General features: G+C 42.4%; 1 protein-coding gene across 1 annotated transcript in view; it reads right to left on the bottom strand.

Moving 5' to 3' along the window:
* The window catches only part of kif11 (kinesin family member 11), a 35368-nt gene extending 18443 nt beyond the window's left edge, over nucleotides 1–16925 (bottom strand). Inside the window, exons 1-15 of the mRNA XM_061967716.1 lie at nucleotides 16749–16925; nucleotides 7331–7406; nucleotides 5021–5147; nucleotides 4845–4942; nucleotides 4694–4772; nucleotides 4434–4619; nucleotides 4244–4368; nucleotides 4074–4164; nucleotides 3854–3999; nucleotides 964–1060; nucleotides 790–885; nucleotides 632–720; nucleotides 476–563; nucleotides 286–359; nucleotides 82–196 (exon numbers count right to left, since the gene is read on the bottom strand). Of these exons, the coding sequence (XP_061823700.1) occupies nucleotides 82–196; nucleotides 286–359; nucleotides 476–563; nucleotides 632–720; nucleotides 790–885; nucleotides 964–1060; nucleotides 3854–3999; nucleotides 4074–4164; nucleotides 4244–4368; nucleotides 4434–4619; nucleotides 4694–4772; nucleotides 4845–4942; nucleotides 5021–5147; nucleotides 7331–7404 (1485 nt within the window). The 5' untranslated portion in view covers nucleotides 7405–7406; nucleotides 16749–16925. The remainder of the gene's footprint in view (nucleotides 1–81; nucleotides 197–285; nucleotides 360–475; nucleotides 564–631; nucleotides 721–789; nucleotides 886–963; nucleotides 1061–3853; nucleotides 4000–4073; nucleotides 4165–4243; nucleotides 4369–4433; nucleotides 4620–4693; nucleotides 4773–4844; nucleotides 4943–5020; nucleotides 5148–7330; nucleotides 7407–16748) is intronic.

Below are 16925 nucleotides of genomic sequence, written 5' to 3'. Positions count from 1 at the left end.
TTGCATTGCCTGTAAACAATTTGGACACCTGAGCTAAATGAGCGTGTCAAATCATTTCTAGCGAGGTGCGAGAGGCGGGACCTGCGTGGCGGTGTTGTAGAGGTTCTCCTGGGTCGAGTGCAGCTCCGTGCTGATGAACTCCTCCTGAGCCAGCTGGTCTTTGGTCTGCTGCAGGTCTCTGCTAGTGTGGTCCAGCCTGCACGCCAAAAGACACGCACGTAGAAGACACGTGAGGACGACGACGTCACAGCGAGGACGCGTTTTTTATTTGTGTTTTTTTTTAACCTCTGCTGCTTGTCGTCCAGTTCGGCGGCGCAGTGCTCCAGTTGGCTTTTGCCTTCCATGAACAAGTCGGTCACCTGCGGACGCAGCACACGCATCTCCGTCAACGTCAGGGCAACACACGGACGGCGAAGAGTCCACGCGGACAGGAAGTAGCACACATTTCCTCTCTGGTGGAGCTGCTTTCATCTACCTTCTTAAGCTCCACCTCCATGGCAGCGATGCGCTCGGTGTACTCCAATGCTTGTCCCTCCTGGGTGTTGATCTGTCCCATCATGCACCTGAAAGAAACGCCCCACTTTTATTGACACACACGCACGCACACACACACTGTCACGCCCGCACATACGTATAGTTCTCAGTGGACAGATAGACGCCATTTTTTTCCCGAGTGGCGGCCAGGTCACGCTTGAGGCGCTCGATCTCCTCCGTGTATTCCTGATGACATCCACACAATCATCATCATCATCCATGCTGAAGACTCCCACGGGGGCGGAGCTTGACTACCTTGATGAGCGTCCTCTTGGTGAGCTTCTGGTTGACTTCGGGCTTGTTCATGATGTTTTTCGCTCTGCTGGCGTACTCCAACGTGCTCAGAGTCTCCTGCACCACACACACACACACATAACACACACACGTTAGCTGTGTGTCTTTGTCACCAGGGGGAAAGACAAAAATTACCTCGAGGTTGCTGGAGGAGGGGGACACGGTGGCAATGATGGAGGTCTTTGTGCGTCCTCCCAGGGAGTCCTGCAGGATTCTGGTCAGCTTGGACTCTCTGCGGCAGGACCAGATGGCCGTAAACGAAGGGTTAAGGTGAGACCTTGTTTGTAACAAAGTTAACTCTGACGTGCATTGTGTGCACCCTGGATCATGTCACAGCTTTTATTAAAACATTTTATAATAACTGGAGTGTAAAAACCACGTACCATGTTTTTCGGACTATATGCTCTATATATTCCTACGCTTTGAACCCTGCGGCTTATACAACGGTGCAGCTAATTTGTGGATTTATTTTTAATTTTTTTGCTAAAAGCCTTAAAGTTTTGTATTCAACAAATTGTTTTCATATAACACTGAAAGTGTGTTTTAGTTTTTGTGATATGTATTTTCTGTTTCGTGCCTTAACCTCTAAAGGCCTTAGCGGCCACATGCGTGGACAGCACCTTTTAGCTCTTATTTTCAAAATTGTGTACACTACTGAATTGGGGTCTAATGGCTCTTATGTGGACACTTATACTGCCATCTGGTGGTGTCAGAAGAGTATAACATACAATGGAATTTGGGGGGAAAAAAGTGTAAAAATAAGAATTAGCATGTCGCTAAACATGAAGTACACGTTTGTTACTTATGGACTAAATACATCATATAAAAAGATGGTTCTTAGTTTTTTATTCTAATTAGGGTCCAATAAGCCCAAATAGCAAAGAGAAAAAGAAAAAAAAAGCATGTAAACAAACAGCTGGGGCCTAAGAGGTTAAACCGAGAGTCAGCCCGTCCATAGCGTTTCTACCCGAAAGGATCCTTCATCACTCCAAGCAACGTTTGTAAGTTTTACAATATAACTAAAACAATTCTTACTGACTAAACCGTCCCATGTGTGATGTCCGAAGGAGTGTTTTCATGCTTATTAGTATATTGTTATGTAATCAAGCTGGCGTCATTAGCAGTAGCTAATATGCCAACACGTTCCCGAATGTCTGTATTCGGGGTATTGAAGGGAATTGCACTGTTTTTGGAATGTTGCACATCGTTCACAATTATGAAAGACGTGACGGATGGATTTCTTTTAATGCATTCTAAATATTAAATAAACGTAAATAGTAAATGAGAGTGCGGAAATATGACCATATCACACCAATTCTCAAATCCCTTCACTGGCTTCCTGTTCCACTCAGGATTGAATACAAAGTCTCCCTACTAACCCACCAGTGCCTCCATGGAAATGCCCCAGCCCCTCTACTTCAAAGAACTACTCACCCCCAAATCCTCCACACGACACCTCCGCTCCGGACAGACTAACCTCCTCCAACCTCCGAGGACAAAGCTACGAACAATGGGAGACCGGGCTTTCTGCTCGGCCGCTCCCAGTCTGTGGAACGCTCTCCCTGACCACCTGAGGGCACCACAGACTGTGGATACTTTTGAAAAAGGCTTAAAAACCCTTCTTTTAAAAAAAGCCTTTTTTTAAAAAGATATATGCATACCAGTTCTAGCTATTAGGCTGTTCTAGTTTTTATTTTTTTTTATTTTTATCTTTTTAATACACTGTAGCACTTTGAGGTTGTTTACTCAATGTAAAGTGCTTTTTACAAATAAAATCTATTATTATCATTAAATAAAAGCCAATGGCAGCTCCACTGTTCAAAAAGCGCCAGCAATAATCCATTTCCATTTCCATCCATCCATCCATTCATCTTCTTCGGCTTATCCGAGGTCGGGTCGCGGGGGCAGCAGCCTAAGCAGGGAAGCCCAGACTTCCCTCTCCCCAGCCACTTCGTCCAGCTCTTCCTGTGGGACCCCGAGGCGTTCCCAGGCCAGCCGGGAGACATAGTCTTCCCAACGTGTCCTATCTCTAAGGGAGAGCCCCGCCACCCGGCGGAGGAAACTCATTTCGGCCGCTTGTACCCGTGATCTTGTCCTTTCGGTCATAACCCAAAGCTCATGACCATAGGTGAGGATGGGAACGTAGATAAACCGGTAAATTGAGAGCTTTGCCTTCCGGCTCAGCTCCTTCTTCACCACAACGGATCGATACAGCGTCCGCATTACTGAAGACGCCGCACCGATCCGCCTGTCGATCTCACGATCCACTCTTCCCTCACTCGTGAACAAGACTCCGAGGTACTTGAACTCCTCCACTTGGGGAAAGATCTCCTCCCCAACCCGGAGATGGCACTCCACCCTTTTCCGGGCGAGAACCATGGACTCGGACTTGGAGGTGCTGATTCTCATCCCAGTCGCATCACACTCAGCTGCGAACCGATCCAGTGAGAGCTGAAGATCCTGGCCAGATGAAGCCATCAGGACCACCACATCTGCAAAAAGCAGAGACCTAATCCTGCAGCCACCAAACCAGATCCCCTCAACGCCTTGCATTTCGTGATTTGAATATTAACAAGTATTAGTGATTTTGTTATTATAAGTGCTAACGCAGACTAATTATTTATAGCGGCGACATAATCACTTCCGTGTGTGCCTATGTTGACATCAACGAGTGGTCTGCTGCTTCCCCGCTTCCTGAAAATTTATTGTAGATCATAAATCATGCATGCCACCTGAAAAGAAGATGGCTGAGAATATAATCCAACAAGTTGGGACACTTTGACAGACGTTTAGGACCTAAACGTAACGCAAAAAGCGCTAGTTTTGTTTAGAGTTTAGGTTGGATCTTTTGCGCTGCCTAATTTTCTTCGCGCGTAGGACCTGGGAGCAGTGCGCAACTGACCTTAGAGGAACATTGCTCCACACCGTGTTAGGTCAACTGAACGGAAACGGTGTCATCCTTAATAAATGGTCACCAGCTAAGAGAAGCTCTAAAGTCAACATGTGTGTGTTTGTGTTTGCAGACCTGTACGGGACGTGCGGGCGTTTCTCCACCAGGGCGGTGATGACGCGGCCCAGCGTCAGAAGAGACTGGTTGATGTTTCCCGCCTCTCTGGCCCGTTTGTCCACCGCACCGGAGCGTCCGATGTTCTCGCTGCCAGCCAGGTCCACCTGGACGAGGGCACGATAGTTGCTCTCAGAGACAAATGACTCCCACGGGCTTTTGTTGGGGAACGATTCCTCACCAGGTTGAGCTTTCCGATCTTTACCAGCTCCTCGCCGTCCAGCGTCATCTCTTTCATGTGGATGGTGACGGAGAACACCGAGTGGGAGCGACTGGCGAAACACAAACGGCAGTCGGTCAGTTAGCAAACTTGGGACGTTCTGGATGAAGCCAGGCGTTGGCCGGGGATACCTGGAGTATGCGTTCATGAGAGTGGAGGCGGTCCTCCTCTTGGCGGCTCCTCTCTCCAGGATCAGATACACTTCATCTTTGTTGTGAACCGTCACCTCCTCCAGACCTTTGACCACCACGCCGCGCTACCAAGCACAATAGCAAAGTGTTAACATGCTCATGTTAGCACCGGGCCGTCTGGCGCTCGGACCTTGTTTCGCGGGTCGTCAAAGAGCTGCAGCCTCTCGTTGACGTCCTCGGTGGGACTGAGGAGGTCAAAGAGCTCCTCGTTGTAGATCTCCAGCAGAGACACTTTGACGGAGAACTCCGTGCCGTTCTCAGACAGCTTCTCAAAGATCTGGTGGAGAGTTCTAGGGATGATGCCGGCGAGAGGGTCCTGGAAGAGCAACGAGAGGAGAGCGGTCACTTGGCGGACAGGAGGTCCACCCGTCAGAGGGGACTTCAACTTGCCTCCTCCCACGTGAACTCCTCGTCCGGACTCCTCTCTCCCTCCATCGTGAAGGTCTTCCCCGTTCCCGTCTGACCGTAGCTGCAAGACAAGGCAGTGAACGCCAGGCGTAGCCGGCAGGTACAATCCCGCGGCCACGGCGCGGACACTCACGCAAACACGGTGCAGTTGTAGCCCATGATGACCTCATCCAGGATGGGGCACACCACGCTGCGGTACACGTCGATCTGCTTGGCGGCGGGTCCGAACACCTGCGAGACCAGAACCAGCCGGGCGGGGGTAAGAGTCCGTCACACAACCGCACGGACACAAGGTGGAAGATCACCCACCATATCAAAGGTGTACGTCTTCCGGGACGCCTTGTCCGCAGCGGCCCCCGTCTTCATGGTGACTTCCTTCCTGTTTGGGTCGCAGTCAACAACGCTGTGGGACTTGCGCTCCATCGTGTTGAACGGTCTGACGGGGAAATGTGGTACTTGTTAGCTTACAGGCAGCATTTCAAGCAATCCAGTGAAAAGAGCCTCAAATCAATCAATGTTTATTTATATAGCCCTAAATCACAAGTGTCTCAAAGGGCTGCACAAGCCACAACGACATCCTCGGTTCAGAGCCCACATAAGGGCAAGGAAAAACTCACAACCCAGTGGGACGTGAATGTGAATGACTATGAGAAACCTTGGAGAGGACCGCAGATGTGGGATGCAATGGACGTCGAGTGGGTCTAGCATAATATTGTGAAAGTCCAGTCCATAGTGGATCTAACATAATAGTGAGAGTCCAGTCCATAGTGGGGCCAGCAGCGCAGAGATGTCCCCAACAGATGCAAAGGCGAGCGGTCCACACCGGGTCCCGACTCTGGACAGCCAGCACTTCATCCATGACCACCGGACCTGTGCCCCCCCTTCCACAAGGGAGAGGGGGGCAGAAAAGAAAAGAAACGGCAGATCAACTGGTCTAAAAAGGGGGTCTATTTAAAAAAGGGGTCTCAGACACGCGGCCCGCGAGACGGTATTTTGCGGCCCGCACCTTAATATGAAAATTTAATGTTAGTGCGGCCCGCAAGTTTTATATGACTGGCGTTTGACAGCGTCATACTTGCCAACCCTCCTGATTTTTCCGGGAGACTCCCGAATTTCATTCTCTCGAATGTCTTCACCCAAACAACAATATTAAGGGCGTGCCGTGATGTCACTGCCTTTAGCGCCCTCTACATCCTGAACAGACAGCGTGCCAGCCCAGTCACATGTTGTATTTGACTTCTGTACACACAGGTAAGTGACTGCAAGACATACTTGGTCAACAGCCATACAGGTCACACTGAGGATGGCCGTATAAACAACTTTAACACTGTTACAAATATGCGCCACACTGTGAACCCACACCAAACAAGAATGACAAACACATTTCGAGAGAACATCCGCACCGTAACACAACATAAACACAACAGAACAAATACCCAGAACCCCTTGCAGCACTAACTCTTCCGGGACGCTACAATATACACCCCCGCTACCACCAACCCCCCCACCCCCATCTCCTGAATTCGGAGGTCTCAAGGTTGGCAAGTATGCTCTAGTATACTCTGGACTGAAGCTGTGTGCCTTCATGGTTTTTGTAGCTGTTGTTTTGAGGCATGTTTAAAAAAATGTTTAAATAATGCACTTTGTGAAAGTCAAAGTATAGTATTTCCCATAGTTGTAGTGGGTATCAGGATAATCTCAGGGAGAGCATGTCCCAAATTCCAAGCTGCTGTTTTGAGGCATATTAAAAAAAATAATGCACTTTGTGACTTCAATAATAAATATGGCAGTGCCATGTTGGCACTTTTTTCCATAACTGGAGTTGAAGTTGTTCTCTTATTTTGGAAAACCTTGTTACATTGTTTAATGCATCACAACAAAATTAGGTATTATAATGTGTTAATTCCACGACTGTATATATCGGTATCGGAAATTAAGAGTTGGACAATATCGGCAAAAAAGCCATTATCGGACATTTCTAATGGACATGAAGAAAATATATCTCTGCCAAACATCCAAACTTTTTCAAATGACAAATATGAGCTTATATAAGTAAAGCAAATTAATATCTGTTATCGGCCTCCTTTGCGAAGCATTTAAGTCCCATCTTAAAACTCATTTGTTTACTCTAGCTTTTAATAGACCCCCCTTTTAGACCAGTTGATCTGCCGTCTCTTTTCTGCTCTAGGAGAGGGTGGGGCACAGATTAGGTGACCAGAGATGACGCGCTAGCTGTTCAAAGTCGGGACTCGGGGTGGACCACTCATCTGTGCATCAGTTGGGGACGTCTCTGCGCTGCTGACTTGTCTCCACTCAAGATGATCTCTGGCTGGCCCCACTGTGGACTGGACTCTCACACTATTAACTATTGTAGATCAACTCGACGTCCATTCCACCACCGGTCACCAGGGGGGAGAGGTCCCCACCAAGGTTTCTCATTGTAGCCCACTGGGTTGAGTTTTTCCTTTGCCCTGATGTGGGATCTGAGCCGAGGATGTCGTTGTGGCTTGTGCAGCCCTTTGAGACGCTCGTGATTTAGGGCTATACAAATAAACTTTGATTGATTGACTACTAATAAACGGTATCGGCCGTTCAATAGACAAAAATCACATTTCGTACCTGCATCTGACGACCACTTGAATGTTTCTCCCCTTTTCTTCTCGCTTGACTCCACTCAGGTTGTGTGAAGCCATGACTGCAGAAAGCAAGAGTTTGTTATTATTATTTTTTTATATATATATAAACCTTCATTTATAAATTTCAACATTTACAAACAGTTGAGAAGTAATAATCAAAGTAAGTACAAAAACAGTACAAAACAGCGCCAGGGGGTTGTAAATTCAAAGTAACTAAAATAGAAAATATATATATACACCGTATTTTTTCGGAGTATAAGTCGCGCTGGAGTATAAGTCGCACCGGCCGAAAATGCATAATAAAGAAGGAAAAAACATACTGTATATAAGTCGCATTTTGGGGGGAAATTTATTTGTTAAAAGCCAACACCAAGAATAGACATTTGAAAGGCAATTCAAAATAAATAAAGAATAGTGAACAACAGGCTGAATAAGTGTACGTTATATGAGGCATAAATAAGCAACTGGTATGTTAACGTAACATATTATGGTAAGAGTCATTCAAATAACTATAACATATAGAACATGCTATACGTTTACCAAATAATCTGTCACTCTTAATCGCTAAATCCCATGAAATCTTATACGTCTAGTCCAGGGGTCGGCAACCTTTACCACTCAAAGAGCCATTTTGACCAGTTTCACAAATTAAAGAAAACAATGGGAGCCACAAAAATCTTTTGAAATTTAAAATGAAATAACACTGCATACAAAGTTTTTTGCTTTGTGCTATGTATAAACCAAGGGTCCACACGCGGCCCACACTTTAATATGAAAATTGAATGTTAGTGCGGCCCGCGAGTTTTATATGAATGGCGCTTGACAGCGTCATGCTTGTCAACCCTCCCGATTTTTCCGGCAGACTACGAATCTCTGAGCAACTATTCTCTCGAACGTGCCGTGATTGTACAGCATTTAGCGCCCACTACAACCAGCGTGCCGGCCCAGCCACTCGTTTTATGGGGCTTCTGCTTGCTCACTTAAGTGACAGCAAGGCATACTTGGTCAACAACCACACAGGTTACACTGAGGGTATATAAAACTTTAACACTCTTACTAATAATGCGCCACACTGTGAACCCACACCAAACAAGAATGACAAACACATTTCGGGAGAACATCTGCACCGTAACACAACATAAACACAACAGAACAAATACCCAGAATCCCATGCAGCCCTAACTCTTCCGGGCTACATTATACACCCCCGCTACCAAACCCTGCCCACCTCAGCCGACGGGGCGGGGTTTGGTGGTAGCAGGGGTGTATAATGTAGCCCGGAAGAGTCAGGGCTGCATGGGATTCTGGGTATTTGTTCTGTTGTGTTAAGGTGCAGATGTTCTCCCGAAATGTGTTTGTCATTCTTGTTTGGTTTTGGTTCAAAGTGTGGCGCATTATTAGTAAGAGTCTTAAAGTTGTTTTATATGGCCACCGTCAGTGTAACCTGTGTGGCTGTTGACCAAGTATGCCTTGCTGTCACTTGCGTCTGCAAGTAGAAGATGCATACAACAAAAGGCTGGGCTGGCACGCTGTTTGTACAGATTGTGTAGGGCGCTAAATACTGTACCATCATAGCACGCCCTTATTATTATTGTTAGGGTGAAAATCGGAGAATATCAATTTCTGCGAGAGGCACTGAAATCCGGAAATCTCCCGGGAAAATCGGGGGGTCGGCAAGTATGCAGCTGAGCCGCATCAGAGTGATCAAAGAGCCGCATGCGGCTCCAGAGCCGCGGGTTGCCGACCCCTGGTCTAGTCTCTTACGTGAATGAGCTAAAAAATATTATTTGATATTTTACGGTTAATAATTTCACACATAAGTCGCTCCTGAGTGTAAGTCGCACCCACGGCCAAACTATGAAAAAAACTGCGACTTATAGTCCGAAAAATACGGTATATATAACAAAGTGCAAAGCCATAGGCTCACTCAATTTCAGTAAATAACTTAAATGTGGAACACAGCATCATCTTTTTCACAGCTTTTTGGTTGTTAGAGGTAGAGAGTGTTTTAACGTAGAGTTCTAAATCTTTTTTAAAAGGCACAAAAAACAGGTCGGGTATTGAGAAACTTACATTTACGAATATAAAACTTAGCCAATAGTATAATGAGGTTGCAAAAGTAAAATTCATTTTCATACAGTGTAAATCCAAATAGCACATCTTTAAAACAAAGCACAAATTTGTCATGAGCGACAGATGCCCTGCCATAGTGATGGAGTGCTTTCACAAGTCCAAAACAGGTGGTGAACAGTCTCTGGGTGCATGTTACATAAGGTGCAGGTAACACCAATGTCCTTCTTGTATCTAACCATCACAGTAATAACCATGAATGATTTTAAAAGATATCTCTTTGACTTTGTTGGTAAGTAAATACCTGTTAGGAAGGGACCACGTTTTGACCCAGCAGATGTCATTCACAACATTATTCCAGAGCGCAATTACAAAGGAGACAGACACAGTCATTTTGGAATAAGCTGCGGATTTTTCTGATCAAAGCAAAGTTTCCCCACAGGAGTGTCAAGCGGACCATTCACATTTTTTACAGCAGAAAGAAGAGATGAGTAAGCCCTGTACTAGGGATGTCCCGATCCAATATTTGGATCGGATCGGCTGCCGATATTTGCCAAGAATTGCGTATCGGCAAAGCATGGGAAAATGCCGATCCAGATCCAGTTAAAAAAAACTCTGGTCCGTGTTTTCCAACGCACCGATTTAAATAATACATTCCACTTTTCTGCTGCTCCGTAATTTCCGTTCCGCATTTTCCAGCACACCTTCAACACATCCACAGGTCTGTGGATTCTCACGCAGTTGATTTTAGCTGCTGGCATTACACGACAGGCTCTTCTCACTCTTTCCTGTGTCTCCCTCTCACAGACAGCAAGCGCACCTTCTTACACACGTCACATACTGTCACGTCATACGTCACATACTGTCACGTCATACGTCACATACGTATACGTCCTCCCCGAGCAGAGAGGTAGCAGCATGGCTAACGTTAGCTGTGATGCTAGCGCAGCCGTGCGAGCAACGCTCCCTCTAAGGTGCTCGCCTGTGCAATTGCGCACTGTTTAAGCGTCCTCTGCGCATAGCAAATCTATGCCACGCACAAAATCAAATAAAAAAATAAGCGCATAACAATTTTCGACACACGGACACGACAGAGAAAACAGTTTTCGTCATCATTGTTCAAATATTGTGACGTCTGTCGAGACGCTTATCTCCATTCGGTGCTACACGCCGACACCATCAAAATGCCGAGGCAAAAATTTCCACATCAACACCGTATGAAAAAATTAGTGATTTTTTTAGTTGTGATTTCCTTCTCTGCATGAAAGTTTAAAAGTAGCATATATTAATGCAGTATGAAGAAGAATGTTTTAATGTAGACATGCAAGCCTTGAAAGAAAAATTTGAAAATCAAGACTACATTTCCTGCAAATGGGTGCATTTCTACCCTATATTTTAACTTTAGATTTATTCTCATATCAAACTCTTTTGGCTGTCTTTTTGACACTTACATCCGGCGCCCCACTCCACACCCTGGATTATAAATGTAAATAATTCAATGTGATTATCTTGTGTGATGACTGTATTATGATGATAGTATATATCTGATAGTATATATATTAGGGCTGAAACGATGCGTCGACGTAGTCGACGTCATCGGTTACGTAAATACGGCGAGGACGTTTTTGTTCGTCGACGCGTCGCATATTTACGTCACACTACCGTCATGGCGGAGCGCAAAGCAGACGATGCGAGCGGTGCGAGCGAGGGGAAAAAAGCACGCCAAAAGTCGTCAAAAGTGTGGGAGTATTTCAATAAACGGCCTAAGAAGAAACGCTACTTTTACTCCGCTACTTTTATCTACATTCAGCTCGCTACTCGCTACTAATTTTTATCGATCTGTTAATGCACGCTTTGTTTGTTTTGGTCTGTCAGACAGACCTTCAAAGTGCCTGCCTTGCTGGTGACGTTTCACTTCGTTCCACCAATCAGATGCAGTCACTGGTGACGTTGGACCAATCAAACAGAGCCAGGGGTCACATGACCTGACTGGCTCCGAGCTAACTTCGGGTGTTACCATTTAGTGGTCAATTGTACGGAATATGTACTGTACTGTGCAATCTACTAATAAAAGTTCCAATCAATCAATCAAAAGTGTGAAGGAAAAAAGACCCTTTTTTTTATTTCAACCGTAAAGACTGACTGCACAGTTCCTGTCTTCACAATAAAAGTCCCGCTCCATCGCGCCTGCGCTTTCAAAATAAGAGTCTCCAAAAGCCAGCGCAAACAAGCTAGCAAGCTACGGAGTTTGCCGCCAATGTATTTCTTGTAAAGGGTATAAAAACGAATATGGAAGGTGGACAAATAAGATGCCAAATAACAACCACTTTCATGTGGTATTAGACAGAAAGGAGGAACTTTTTTTCTCCTCCATTTGAAAACGTGGACGTTACCAGCACTGCTTCCTGATTACAATCAATGCAAGTCATCAGAATCAGGTAATACACCAACTTATATTCTTGTCTTCATGAAAGAAAGGAATCTATATGTTAAACATGCATGTATAATTATTAAAACACCTTTAACATGTAAACAAAAACGGCAAAATAAATAAATATAAATTATATACTGTATATATCAATGTATGTGTATATATATATATATATATATATATATATATATATATATGTGTGTGTGTGTGTGTGTGTATATATATATATATATATATATATATATATATATGTATATATATATATATATATATATATATATATATATATGATATGTGTGTGTATGTTACTCAGTACTTGAGTAGTTTTTTCACAACATACTTTTTACTTTTATTCAAGTAAATATTTGGGTGACTACTCCTTACTTTTACTTGAGTAATAAATCTCTAAAGTAACAGTACTCTTACTTGAGTACAATTTCTGGCTACTCTACCCACCTCTGCTAATAATGTTGTTGTATGCACACTGTGTCGAGCGGAAATGGCCTATCATAGCAGCACAACGGCAGCGTTCTTGCCATCACCATCAACTAGTCAATCGTCCGCGTGAGTATACGTTGTCATCATTACACAAAAACATGAATGTGTCATTTGTATCTGCGTTGTAAATTCATAAACTAAAGCACCGTTTCGCTCTGAGAGGAGCGTTTGGCGTGCCTGTTCAGTGTTTACAAAGACGCGCTCCTCTTTAACGCTAACGTTAATTAGTTGTGCAAATACCTTTTACAACATTAACAATTACGTATACTATGTACAAACGAACAATTAACTTTCACTTTAATCATACTATCATTGTTGTGTTATTAAGCAAAATAAGCAAAAGTTTTACTTTTGTTGAAATGTTTACACTGTTGTTACAGAATATTTCGTTTTGCACTTTTTTGTATTGGATGTTTATCTTTATTTTTGCACATTTTAGCAAATAAGCAATACTTTTACTTTTGTTGAAATGTTTACACTGTTACAGAATATTTCCGTTTTGCACTTTTTTGAATTGGATGTTTATCTTTATTTTTGCACATTTTAAAGCAAAATAAGCAATACTTTTACTTTTGAAATGCTTATACTATTGCAGAATATTAAGATTTGCACTGGATGTTTACTTTTATATTTGCACATTAAAAGCAAATAAGCTACTTTTAATTTTGTTAAATGTTTACATTGTTACAGAATATTTTGTCATGTTGTTGTCAATGTTGACTGAGTGGCCATACTTTTTTTTGTAAATAAAAGCCATGCCTTTTGAAAAAACTGGCCTACATTTATTTTTTCATCTTCATTTTAAATTAAAAAAATAATCGGTAAAAGGAAAAATAATCTATAGATTAATCGGAAAAAAAATAATCTATAGATTAACCGATTAATCGAAAAAAATAATCTATAGATTAATCGATAGAAAAATAATCGTTAGCTGCAGCCTTAATATATATCTGTATCATGAATCAATTTAAGTGGACCCCGACTTAAACAAGTTGAAAAACTTATTGGGGTGTTACCATTTAGTGGTCAATTGTACGGAATATGTACTTCACTGTGCAACCTACTAATAAAAGTCTCAATCAATCAATCAAAACACATAGAATCATCATACTGTTGTGATTATATGCATCAAGTGTTCATTCAAGGCTAAGGCAAAATATCGAGATATATATTGTGTATCGCAATATGGCCTTAAAATATCGCAATATTTAAAAAAGGCCATATCGCCCAGCCCTAGTTCAATGATGCCATTTCTGTTTGTCATGTATAATTTTGTCTATTTTGTGTTTATCCTTGAATAAACAGGTCAGTTTCTTGTTACCAACCATTGTGTATTATTCAAACTACCCTAATTCAGCTGGCTAGTTGTTATCAAGAGTACTAAAACCCTTTTCAACATGATTCTGACAACTAAGTAGGCTAAATAACTTTAAACATTAATACATGCTCGGATAGGCCAGTATCGGTCAGTATCGGTATCGGATCGGAAATGCAAAAACAATATCGGTATCGGATCGGAAGTGCAAAAACCTGGATCGGGACATCCCTACCCTGTACAACATAACAACACCAGTTGGAATGGCATCAAATACAATGGCAAATTGTTTGGGAGTCACAGGGACCTTAAAATGGTTGAGAAATTCTTGGTAATTGAAAAGTTTACCTTCCTTCTTGAAAAGCTGACTCACTAAAATAATATCATTCTTGAACCAATTGTTGAGGAAAAGAGATTTCCTTTTGTAACATAATGAAATATTTCGTAGGTGAGAAATTGTGCTCGTATATAAGAGAGCATGCCAGAAGGGCTTGTTTGTGGAAGTTTGAAAGAGCAACAGGAATCCTATCAATGTTGTAGTTACACAATAGCAAAAATTTTAGGCCTTCGGGGTTAGAAAATACATGATGAGAAATTAAGTTCCAAATTAAGGTAGGGTCTTTAAAATAGTGTCTTATCCAATTCATCTTGAAGGTGTTGTTTAGTGTAGAGAAATCCAGAAAGTTTAGACCACCCTGATTGTAATTGTTCATTATAACAGATTTCCTAATATAATGAATTTTGTTTTTCCAAATAAAGTCAACAAGTATTTTGTCAATAGTCTTACATATTTTTGGGTTAACACCTAAAGAAATAGCCGCGAGATACCTTCTGCTTTGGAAAGCAAGGTTCTGCCTTTTAAGGATACATCTCTCTGTAGCCATTGGTTCAATCTTTTCTTAGTTTTTTTCTACAATTGGAGTAAAGTTCAAGACCGATCTAGAACTCTGATTTTTAGTGATAAGTATTCCTAGGTAATTAATAATATCCTTAACTGGAATTTGACATCTCTTCACAGCCATTAGCTCACACTTATTCACATTCAGAGACCAGAAGTCAAAGAGAAAACATGAATGACATCCAAGGCAAGAGTCCTTCCAAAAGAGTATTGTGTCGTCAGCCAGTTGGCTGATAGTTATTTCTCTGTCTAATATAGAGATCCCCTTTAAACCACTAGTTTATATATGAACCGATACCAATTGGGTGGCTAACAAAAACAAATGTGAAGAAATAGGACATCCTCGTCGTATCCCACGTTTTAATTTGAATCTTGGAGATGTAGCAGATTTTAGCTTAATCAAGCTATTACCATTGCAGTACAAAGTCTTGATTGTATTGCGGAAAAAATTGCAGAAGTCAAATTTGTCAAGTGTCTTGAAGATAAATTCATGTTCGATCGAGTCAAAAGCTTTGTAGAAGTCCAGGAAAAGAAGGAAGCCTTCATCACCTAACCCTAACCTCTAACCCTAACCCTTCATCATTGATGACCTCTGGGTAATCCAGTATGCCAAGTACAAGCCTGATATTATTCGATATGTGTCTCATCAATGATGTCATCCAGAACCAATTTTAAACGTTTAGCAAAAAATAATAGCTACAATCTTATAGTCATTGTTTAGAAGGCTAATTGGACGCCAATTATCAGTGATTAGTAAACCTTTGTTTGGTTTGGGTATAAGGGTAATGAGGCCTTGTGTTAAAGTTGGAGGAAGGGCACATGTATCAATACTTTCACAAAACACTTCTAGTAAGAAGGGAGCTAGCTCTTCTGAAAATATTTGATAGAATTCAGGAGATTTGTTATTTTTTTTAACTATTACCAGTAATTGATTCCACTACTTCCTTGAGACAGATTGGACCAGACCTGGGCAAATTAAGGCCCGGGGGCCAAATGGGGCCCGCCGGACATTCTCAAATAATTTTTTTAGATCTTTAAGATGGAAAGTGTAGCTGCCATTATAATGTGCAGTCGTGTTTTCAAATGACCATAAGTCTTGAACTACACAAAGTATTTCAATGGTTGGAATCTGCGTTTATGGATGATTTACCAGTGACTATGGTAATCTAATTAGTTACTATGGTAGTCTACGTCACAGCAGCTCAGACGAGGCACCAAGCAGTGTGGGCGGGAAGCGTTTCCACAGACGCGGAAGGAGATTTTCACAACAAAGTTCTAAAGCTTAGTGATATATAGAATATAATAGAAAGTACTTTATTGACCCCTGGGGGAAATTCAGCAAATAGATATATCATATTGTAGGTGGGTTTATTTTCTTCATATTTCACTGTTTTGTTGCGTTTCACTTGATTGTAAAATATGTCGATCGAAAGAGGGTGTGACGTTCATATGTTGTCAATATTCAGTGTTTTATCGTTCATAGAACAATTTAGAATTCCATTCCGTTTTTTAAGGCGGTCTGTCATAACGTTTTTAGCATTCAATCAGACATTATTGTGAGGTTTTGTATTAGTGTTCCTAAAAATAGATATACCGGCCCCAGACACATTTTTTTCTCTAAATGTGGCCCCCCGAGTCAAAATAATTGCCTAGGCCTGAATTGGATGGTCACAGAATACTTGGTCAGCTGTGCTGATTGATTTAGTTTCAGTTAAGGCCTCCATAAACGAAACAGCATCACTTTCCACAGTGTTGACTATCTTATAATTTTTTTGTAAAATTGAGAACAATAATTTGCAATCTGTTTTGCATCATTGCAAACCAAATCGTTTATATTCAGTTGATCAATGGTGTTGTTTTGAGCCTGTGATTTTTCTAAACGAAAGAAATACGCAGCTGAGATAGGCTTCAGCACCCCCCGCAACCCCAAAAGGGACAAGCGGTAGGAAATGAATGGATGGAAAGAAATACATAGGATTTTGTTCACCTTCCTACAGCCATTGTTTTCTATATCTTACAAAGGCTCCTTCTGCTTTGAATTGATACATTTTGTCTAATTTATTTTGGTTTCCTAAGAGAGTTTGTTAGCAAAGACAACTTTAACGCCACATTACAAGCTGGCGCCGTCTCCACGTTAGCATCTTCGCTAGCGATAACCGCATTAATCGGCCGGAATTCTAAAAACTTACCGAGGGCCTTTTACGAGTTACTCGCTTCTGCTCGGAATGTGTTTCGCTTTTCGGTGTCCGATTCTGCGAGGAAGTTTTTGGTTGTTTTTGGAGTTGGCTTTCTGCTCGCCGCACTTTCCAAATTCAGCCTTCCTGGCGCCCAAACGTCAACAGACGGTTCAAAGTGCTTTTTTTAAA

The sequence above is a fragment of the Nerophis lumbriciformis genome, linkage group LG02 (assembly GCF_033978685.3).
Source record: "Nerophis lumbriciformis linkage group LG02, RoL_Nlum_v2.1, whole genome shotgun sequence".
Classification (NCBI taxonomy): Eukaryota; Metazoa; Chordata; class Actinopteri; order Syngnathiformes; family Syngnathidae; genus Nerophis; species Nerophis lumbriciformis.
Note: the sequence above shows the minus strand (reverse complement) of the source record. Positions and strands in the feature narration are given on the sequence as shown.